Raw genomic sequence first — 10627 nt, forward strand, 5'->3', positions numbered from 1 at the left:
GTCCATCGGTCTGTAACTCAGCTACCCACCCGCTCACCAACTCACCCACCCACTCACCTACTCACCCACCCACTCACCCACTCACCTACGCACCCACCCACTCACCTACGCACTCACCTATTCACCCACCCACTCACCTACGCACCCACCCACCCACCCACTCACCCACCCACTCACCTACGCACCCACCTATTCACCCACCCACTCACCTACGCACCCACCCACCCACCCACTCACCCACCCACTCACCTACGCACTCACCTATTCACCCACCCACTCACCTAAGCACCCACCCACCCACTCACCCACCCACTCACCTACTCACCTACCCACTCACCTACTCGGCGGTCCATAGGCCTGTAACTCAGTGCCGCTGCGCGATGTTCGAGACTCTTCACAGACATTTAACAAGTTAAGTAAAAAAATTACAAGACACGATTGCTTAACAGAGCTTGCAGTGTATGAATACCGCACGCTCGTGATAACCGAGGTTCTGATGTAACTTACTCAATAACAGCTGCCGGGGTTCCGAGTTGAGGTTTCTGTGATAGCGGCTGCACGAGACGCGCACTGCTGCTACCCCTGTTACGATGCCAGAGCACCGAGCCGTGTCCACGTCCGTGGACGTGAGTTTGAATCCGGGTTTCATCCGCTCGTGATTAAACCGGCCTCTGCTCACGACAGTATCAGATCAGGCCGATCGTCGCCGACCAATACCAACAACCGCCATTCGCCACTCAGTGACGGTGATGTCACCACGGCTCCTGTGCCAGGCCAAGTGCACTTTGAGGCCACGTGAAGTGTCAAAGGCTCGCTAACTGGGGGTCGCGGGACAGGCCCAGCAGGTGCCATGGGTTGGCCGGCTGAGATGACCGGTAGATGCACCACCAGCTGTACCCCCTGCTGTGCCAACGTGCTTCATTTTAGCCACCCGGCGCTTCGCTCGTTGTTGTGAGCGTCGCTCCTCTGCCCTCCGTTGTTGCTGGAGGGCGACTGCCTCCAACTGCCCAGCAGTAGCAGCAGCGTCCTTCACGAGCCTCCTCCATAGAAGACGATCTTTAAACCCGCAAACATAAAAGCATCATGATGAATGTAGTTGGGGTTTTTTTCTCTCACTTGACTATAAAAAAAATTGTCGGATTAAATTGTGATGCACAATAATATTCAGAAATGCGAGGTGAACAGGAGATGGCAAAGTTGATCAAATTGATTACTTGAGTCTATCTGTGCGGAGCTGTGGTTATACCCTCATATTCCGCGGAACCTCTAAACGCGTGATGTTGATTCTAAATGTGGTGGGAAAAATTTGGAGGACCCGGAGAATAATCCACGCGACCACGGGAAGAACATGCAAACTCCAAATATATATACAGGGATCGTCAGAGTCGGCATCGAACCCACGACCTTTGTATACCAGGCGAGGTAGTAAGGTGGATCACCGCACAAATGTTGTGAAACTCCCTTCGAAATTGAAAACACATTTTCTAAATTGACAACTCATTTCTTGATAACTTAGTTTTGTATTTCGTTTGTTGTCCGTCCCCCGGACATCCAATTAGCACGGTTGGCTACGTACGGTGTGAAATACTTTCGACATACATGCATGTAAATATTCGTAGTGGGGTTTCTCCGGTTTGCTACCACACCTGAAACACGCATTAATGGAATTGGCCAAATACATTTCTGCGGGACCCTTCTCAAGAAATGTTAAGACTCAGCGAAGCTTTCCCAAGTAAAGGCATCACCGTATATTGTGACTATTGCATTTTGGTGAAACGGTGATCGAGTGGTTAGCGCGCTGCGCTATGGAGTCGGCGAACCCAAATACGATTCCAGGCCACGGCTAACATCATTTGCAGAGTGTTATCAGACCCGGTCTTGTACTCCCCTCGCCCCACCCCACCCCTCCATGGAGATCGAGCCCAGACTGTCGGGCACATTGTGAGCCACTGCCAACTTCGGCAATTCAAGAGGTACAGCAGCGGTACGGTAGCAACAGCAGCAATTTATTCGGTCTCACTGGAGGGTGTTTCGCGGACTTCAAACTTGGACACAGATCTTTGAGTTACAGTTCACTCAGCCACACGCAAGAAGAATGCTTAGCTTCCCTCTCCTCGCCTCCGACGCGCACTGACCTGCCTGGTGAAGTATGGTCAAGAGAACCCACGTGACCAACATGGCGTGCGGAGGAATTCATTCATTGGCGGATTGAGAATGGTTAATGGATGATATTCATTGACTCCTACGGCGGCGTGGTTTGAAGGCTATTTAAGGAATCTCAGAAGTCGTTATCATGGGGCCTTTTTTTGCCGGTATCAAAGAATGAAAAACAAGAATAGGTTTTACCCTTTCTGGCAATAAAACAATTGTGTTAAGATGTTCAAACACCAAATAGATACCTTTTGCAAATAATAAAGTCTGCAGCCTTCAGGCTGTCCCTGGTGTAGGCCAATCCGTTTCAAAGACAATGCCATTTATTATCAGAGCGTGTTGTGTTTGCATGTTTACCACAAGTACTGTGTGTGTGGCTAATGATGTACTTGATTCTTTTCAAAAGATTTCTATTTGTTCTTTGAACATTTTAACACCTCCTGTTGTACTGCCAGAAAGGGTAACAAAAAAAATCCTATTTTTCGTTCTAGTTCTGTGATGCCATCTTCCGGGTCAGTTTTGTTTTTCCTGACACATGGCACGGCATCGCGAGCCGTGGATGTTCCGAGTGGAAACTCCGTTGTCTCGTGCCATGACAACGGACAGCGCAAATCGGAATGTAAATACGCAAACACGAAAATCTGCAGGAAACACCCCACAGGGGAAGCACGTACACACACAGATTGTTATACATGTAAGCTGCTTCCCTTTTTGCGTATTTACGCGTCCTAACCCCAACAAACCTCTATTGTGGATATTGGTCGCGAAAGCCCACGTGTTTAAAACTTCCCATTTGCAATCGTCCTTAAGACGGCGCCCGCTGTCAAACGCGAAACTCTCTCGACACGCGCGCAATGCTCACAACAGGCAGGCCACCTGGGTCCAGGTGACACGCTTTCAGTCGAACATTCCTCATCCGAGACGTCAGAAGCATTTGCAGAAACAGAATGTTCTCCATTCACACCCGAGGCTCGCTGTTCGCGGCGTGATGTCACGACGCCAATGGATGTCCACGGTCAACTGTCGACGTCACCACGTGTCAGAGAACGGCCCGTGGAAGGTGACATCGGAGAACTACGTCTGAGGTCCCTTCCTCAATTGCCTCTCTCGCCTTCTCACGTGCCCTGCTATCGAGGCGTTGAAATTGAAGGTTTTCTAGCTCGACCTATTGTTAATATTATGATGGGCCTTTCCTCGTATTTGACAGATTTGATCAATATCGAATTCTACGTCACGTGGAGTCGAACCAAATGCGTTTTAGTCCTCGGAGCTGGCATGTTAAGTGAAAAATCCGCTACGAATTAAGCGCAAAACTCTCAATTATTTATTTACTAGATTAAACCATTAACATACAAATATGTACGTGTTAACATTTTAAAGTGGGCTTCCTCATCTGTCTCAAGACACGGGGATGGGTAATTGTTTTGAATGTTCTAAATCCGTGTTCGCCATGACCGGTAATCGAACTCAACATCTCCGTGGATTGTTCCAATGGGTGACAAGGCGAGGAGTGCGTCCAGCGGTGGCTCGGTGAAGGGTTGTCGCCCAACACGGCTGTCGCTTACACCCGTGATGCCAAACACCACGTGGTCTCTCGCTGCAAAAATCGTCCGCTCTTCGCTCAAAACCGCACGCCGCGTGCAGCATCACAATAGCCGCAGCACGTGGCTGCAGTAAACAGTCACAACGTCACGTGCGACAAAGACCCCCCCCCCCCCCCCACACACGTATAACTTTTTAACACGCTTTTGGTGGAAAGTGCTGTTAGCGAGCACATATGAAGGCCGGCACGGCACACGATGTGAGTCGATGGCCGGCACCACGCCCGACCCGCATTTATCTCCCCAAATGCTGACGATTACACACCGCACCAGGTACTCATTTGAGGCTGAGTGGACCTAGCGGAGGCCCAAGACCGGTTCAGACATTCGTCAGCGACGTTGGCCGTGTGCGGGATTCCAACTCGGGCCGCCGGGTTCGTAGCGCAGCGCGACAATCACCGCAAACACCCGCTGCAGCGGACAGCCGCTACGTGGCGGGCACACACACGCGAACGTACACACGCGAATGTACGACAACACGTGGCCGTGAATTTGGATCGGGGCTCTCTGCGCCACGTGAGACATGCGCGTACACACACGGCTGCGTAGGATTTCACGGTTGTGCTTTATTACACTGGTCAACACACTTTTTCTGGCATAAGGTATTCCAACGATTTCAATGTAATTTTTGGGGTGCTGATTCTAAATCTGGCATCAGTTTTTGTTTACTACATTAGGTTTTTGAGATATTAAATATAGCATTTTCAATAAAAACTGCAGACGAAAAATATTAAATAAATGTGGATATCTACATAACATGATATCATAAACACACTATCCTAAAAATACAGCACCATATTTAACACTAAAGCAGTCACTGACTCGCAACAACTTGCAATCATAAGTGACAGAGTTAACTTCGGGTAAAATCAATGAAAATGGAGTATGCCGATAGCATAAAAATGAGATGTGATAGAGCAAATCTGAGATCAGATTTGGAATCACCACCCTGAAATTAGTCTAAAACAGCTGCAAAAGTCCAGGCGAGAAAAAAATTGTTGACCAGTGTAATCGCTCCACGCACGGCGGAGCTTCTTCGGGAAGCGAATTGAGCATGCGGCTCCCGCTCAATTCAGTACGTGGATCGAAACGTCGGACAGCATGCCGATCTCCAAAACGCGATACAACCCGAAAACACATTCAGAGAGCAGCGCACGTGACACACAAAGGGTTCCTAAGAGAGAGAATGTTACGTGTGTGTGTCATGGTATTGTAGTAGTTGAGTGGGGAGCGGTATAGTTGTAGCTGTTACCGCTACGCTGCGCTACGAACCTGGCGACCCGAGTTCGATTCCAGCTCACGGCCAATACCAAGTGACAGTTATCTGAACCGGTCCTGGGCCTCCCCTAGGTCGACTCAGCCTCAAATTAGTACTTGGTGCGATGCGTACACATCGCCACTAGGGAGACAAAGGCGGCCGGGCGTTGTGTTGGCCACCCCCCCCCCCCCCCTCGTGTGCCGTGCCGTAATTCATAGTTGCTCGCTAACAGCACTTGCCCCAACATTCTGTTCAAGGATATACGGGGGAGCTTTGTCTTTGCCATGATTAGCACACTGCACTACGAACCCGGCGACCTCAGACTCCCGCTCACGTCAAATACTCAGTGACGAATATCTGAACCGATCCTGGGCATCCATTAGGTCAACTCAGCCTTAAATTATTACCTGGGGAGATGAAGGCGGTCGGGCGTAGTCTTGGCCACCAACCCCCTAGTGTGCCGTAACGACCCTCATAGGTGCTGCTACTCGCTAACAGCACTTGCCCTAACAGTCTGTTAAAGGCAAAACATGGTGGGTGGGGTGGGGGGGTGGTGGATGTTTGTCTTTGTAAAAAGCCCTGAACCCCTTGCACGCTGCTCGCGCCACCGCTCTCCATGCTGCACGCCCAGGACCCGGACCCACCTGCACGGGCCTCGCCAGCATCCAGAAGAGGGCCAGCGCTGTCGCGCTCAGGAGCAGAGCACCGCTGGCTCGCGCCCGGTGCTGCATGCTCGCCAATCCTCCGTTTGCAGGTACACTCACTCAGTCAGTTACACTCACTCACCCACTCACTCACCCACTCACTCAGGTACACTCACTCAGTTACACTCACTCACTCAGTTACACTCACTCACCCACTCACTCACCCACTCACTCAGGTACACTCACTCACCCACCCACTCACTCAGGTACACTCACTCAGTTACACACACTCACCCACCCGTCCAACCAGGTACACTCACTCACTCACCCACTCACTCACCCAGGTGCCCACTCACCCACTCAGGTACACTCACCCAGTTACACTCACCCACTCACTCACCCACCCAGGTGCCCACTCACCCACTCAGGTACACCCACTCACCCACCCAGGTACACACCCACTCACTTAACCCACCCAGCAACTCAGGTATCCACTCAGCCACCCACTCGCACACCCTCCCACTCACTCACCCACCCAGCAACTCAGGTATCCACCCACTCACTTAACCCACCCACAGGCCCAGGTACCCAACAACTCACTTAATCCAGTTATCCACTCATCCACTCACCAACCCATATATCCACCGACTTACCAACCAAACCACCTACTCACTCACCAACCCAGGCACCCAATCCACTCACAAACCCAAGCACCGAATCACCCACCACCACGCTTACCCAGGCACCTACCCATGCACCAGCCAAGCCACACAACCAAAGGCTTTCCACGCTGCTCGTGGAACGAGTAGAGACGCAAGTCAGTAGCAGCAGTAACCGCAGCAGCAGCAGTAGCAGCAGCAGTAGCCTCACGCATCGGCCGCCCAGCAGTAGAAGGCGCGCACAGAGACTCCGCGCGGTGCCAGACCGCGCATTCCTGAGCCCGCGTGTTCACAATCCACTCCACGGCGCGCACAGCCACTTATACCGGGGGGGGGGGGCAGAGGGGGAGGGGGTAGGGGGGGGCTCCCCAAGGGGGCTGGGACGAGCTCAGAGACGAGATGACGGGGATGGGTGAGGAGGACCCCACCCTCGCTCCTCGTTCGCTTACGCACTCACTGCTGCCCCCCCCCCCCTCCTCATTCACCCCCGCGTCTTCATTCGCTCTCTGTTGCTCTCCGATGTGTGTTCTACTTCGATCCGACGTTTCGCTCCGCGTGCTCGGAGCCTTTTCAGTAATTTTTATTCGGTTCTTCTGGGTTGTATTGTTTTGTTTAACCCCTGGTTATAACCGCGTGTTGTTCGTGTTTATTCGTTGAATTCGGTTCCTGAAGAAGGTCCGCAGCGAGTACAGCGAAACGTCGTCCGTCATCCTGAACACGCGGCACACGCGCGCTGGGCCATGTTCACATGCACAGCTTCTTCTGTTTTTCAATGCGCTGTTGGTTGAGAGCTCTGCCCGCACCGTACGGATCATGGGCTGGTTGTCTGACCATACTTCACCATGCTGGTCAGTGCGGGTTTGTGAAGGCAGAAACAATATCAGAATATTGTTTCTGCACTGGAGAAATCCGATGAGCTATAAAGCGTTTCCCCCTCCCCCCCCCCACAGATGTCCGGTATGCATGCCGGCCACCAAATGTCCCTCTGCCCCCCCCCGCCCCCTAGTTCACTCTCCCCTTTTGCAGTAAATCACCGCAATAGGACACCCACACATTTGCCAAACTGTGTCCCCCATCCAAGAGGAGCTGGAGGCAGGCCTGCGATGCAATATGAATTACAATGTTATGTTCCTGCTTGACGCTCTTACACATGTCCTGTATTTTCTGAATAATACTGGTAGGAACCACCTGGTTCCACCAGCCCACAGGGGATTATTGTGTCCGTCGTGCATCCAAAAATGGGAGGGGTGAGGCTGGGTGGAGAGGGGTGGGAGGGGTGGGGCTGGGTGGGGAGGAGCTGCTCACCCCGTGGTGCCCTTATAAAACTCAACGTTTAACCTACTCACGCCGGTTTGTGCCCGCCCTCACAGTCGGGCATATTTGCGGAATACACCACGCCGCCGTTGACCCTGGCCATTGGCCGAGCAACCCAACGTTCCTACCAGCTCCCCCCGCATGAATGTGTTTATAAGGCGCAATTTGTATTGCATTATCTTGCATTTTCAAGCAAAAGTTGGGGGTGCGTCTTATCCGGTAGGTGTGTGTGTGACCAGAATCGTATAACTTTATTGACACCGGGAACAAGGTCTGGGATGAGTCTTACTTTCCGAAGCATCTTAAAATCCGGATAGGTAACCTGTAAACATGTTTGTAGTTATAAAGACGTGTATGTGTGTACACGTGTATCCCTTGTGGCGTAGAGCATTATCAGTTTGAATCAGAGCTCTGGATCACGTGGGTTGTTTATTCATCATCAGGAGCGTTCCACGTGCAACGAATTAAGTTGTATTTGAACGGAGATTGGTAAAATCAATAAATGAGCAGACAATACGTCGTGTTCGCATATTCGTCTTTTCACGTTAAAGATAAAAAATATATATTTCTTATACAACCCATCAGCCGGACGGCCATTTGTAGGTGCCTGATTTCAGCAGCATTGTTTCAAGACTAATGCTGGACCGGTTTCGACAGTGTCGCATCAGCAGTCGAGGCTTGCTTCAATCATTCCTGGCGAACTGTCGATCTCACAGGTTTTTTTATATTCTCCACAAGTTGCGTGGGACTGACCTCTGCCCGTCTATGTGCACACACGCACACAAGAATATCGTTGTATTATAATAACGTCTTGACGAATACCAGTCTGCCCCAAAATATTGTTTCCAACAAATCTCGGCAATAAATTATCATTGCTTTTTTTTTTATTAAATTATAAATTATTTGTGTATACACACAAGAGATCTGCATAGCAACGTGCGCCTGGTCATGCTCACACATTAGTTTTAGTCATTGCGTAAATTATACTCGGCGTAATTGATGGGTGACGTGGGGTACAGACTGAACGTGCATGGTTTAAAAAAAACACATTTTTAAGAATGGTATTTATTAATAATCAGTTTTGAGTGAGCAGCTGTTTTAAAATAAAATATTAATAATAAAGTGGGCGTGGGCAGGACACGTCCCTACTGAGGGTATGAGGATGATGATGACGACTCGAAGTCGAGACCAGAGGTCGCAACCGGGTACCCGATACCCGTACCCTACCCGATACCCGGCTACCCGTACCCGACCGGGTACGGGTAGCCGTTTGCGACCCAGGTGCGGCCGGGTACGGGTAGGGGTAGGCCGTGAGTCACTGGTGAGTAACTGTTTGTCACTCATTTCCCAACGTCTTGTCTCTTCTCACAATTCAAGTTCCTAGAATCAACCCACCCGCGCCTGCAACGTGGCTTCATCCCAGAGGTCGCAATCAGGTACCCGATACCCGTACCCTACCCGTACCCAGTCGGGTACGGGTAGGGTACGGGTATCGGGTACCCAGCTGGGTACGGGTAGGGTACGGGTACGGACGGGTACGGGTAAGGAATCAAAACCCGTTTGCGACCTCTGGTCGAAACTAACGACGCAGTGGCGAAGGAGGGAAAAGACGACGACCTTGATGACCGCCGTGGAGATGGAGCGATGGAATTAGCTGTTGTGCAGGAGCGACGTGGATTGGTTGTGTTTATTGCATGACCGCCAGAGGGCGAAGGGCTGGGGAAACCTTCATCCAACCGTGGACAATGGTTCATGATGATTTTAATTTATGCAGATAAGCGACGTGGTGGCTGCAAGACACACTCGTCAAATTGCCATGCCGCCTGCTGCTAACTCCATGTGTATTCTCTCATATATCTGCTGCCACCTAGTGTATAGAGTTGTTGGACGGCTCGTGGAAATGTATCGCACGGTGCTTTGAGCTCGGTTTTCAAGTTCAAGTTTCAAGTTCATGTATTAGGTATAGCCCTGTGAGCCATTCGGCTCTTGAATCGGGTGCAACCGCAACAAACAAAAACATGAACAAAAAACATCTTAAAGTGAATATGTGACTGAGTGCAAACAGAAAATCCAAGAAAAGACAGTAAAATATTGCAGAAAAAGCACCGTACACCAACACTGTGTGTAAAAATCCCAGTGGGATACAAGTCAAACAACAACAACCACAAGACAACTTAGATTAAAGCCATCAGTCTAACTCTGTACTACAACAAACAAACATGGTGAACCCCAGTTCGACTCCGGGAAGCGGCTAGGATGAGTGGCGACACCTGAATGGGTCTCAGGCAACCATTTGCACCAACGAGCACTGGCGAAGTTTTGGCGAAGCAAGCTCCGTGACCGACACGATGTTTAATCCAGCAAATCAATCGACAAGAGCTGTGCATAACATTATCACACATTAAACGAACGGGTACTGTATAGTCCTTGACCTTTCTGGGTAACCCAAGACTTTAGAAAATGTAACCTGCATTTATTTTTCCAGCTAAGAGGGAACTAATCCCGATCGGTACAATGAGATGCGTGCTTGCAATTGCCCTGAGAGTGCACGCGAAGTATAGAAAATATGCAGGTCATTGACATCACAAAGGGATTTTAATTACAATGTTTATAAACCAGGTGCTCGGGTAAACATGCAACGTTGGGCCATGTTTACTAGCGGAATCATCTTGTGCGCACTGAGACAGCTGCCACTGGGGGAGCCCTACACGCCCAAACACAGCCGTGATCATTGGTTTTTTACCCTTTTATCTGGCAACAAAACTGACACCTTTTTTTTGCATAGACCACAATACCTGCAGTCATAATGCAAACATGACTCCTTGTAAAAAAAGGTGTCAGTTTTCTTGCCAGATAAAAGGGTAAAAAAACAATTATCATATTTTGTTACTGGCAAATGAGGTTCCAATGGTGTACACAGCCGTGATCATCACTGACAACGGCGGTTCCGCGTGTCGTGTTTCCTGCATAGCGCGACGGTTATTGCCATGCTGGTTCCAC

General features: G+C 50.3%; 1 protein-coding gene across 1 annotated transcript in view; it reads right to left on the bottom strand.

The window, feature by feature from the left end:
- FBLN7 (fibulin 7) overlaps positions 1–6593 on the bottom strand; it is a 33414-nt gene extending 26821 nt beyond the window's left edge. Inside the window, 1 exon segment of the mRNA XM_061559411.1 lies at positions 5655–6593. Within this exon segment, the coding sequence (XP_061415395.1) occupies positions 5655–5741 (87 nt within the window). The 5' untranslated portion in view covers positions 5742–6593.
- Positions 6594–10627: the final 4034 nt, after the last annotated feature.

Source organism: Lethenteron reissneri, chromosome 25 (assembly GCF_015708825.2).
Source record: "Lethenteron reissneri isolate LAM-NWPU_2019-01 chromosome 25, ASM1570882v1, whole genome shotgun sequence".
Lineage (NCBI taxonomy): Eukaryota > Metazoa > Chordata > Hyperoartia > Petromyzontiformes > Petromyzontidae > Lethenteron > Lethenteron reissneri.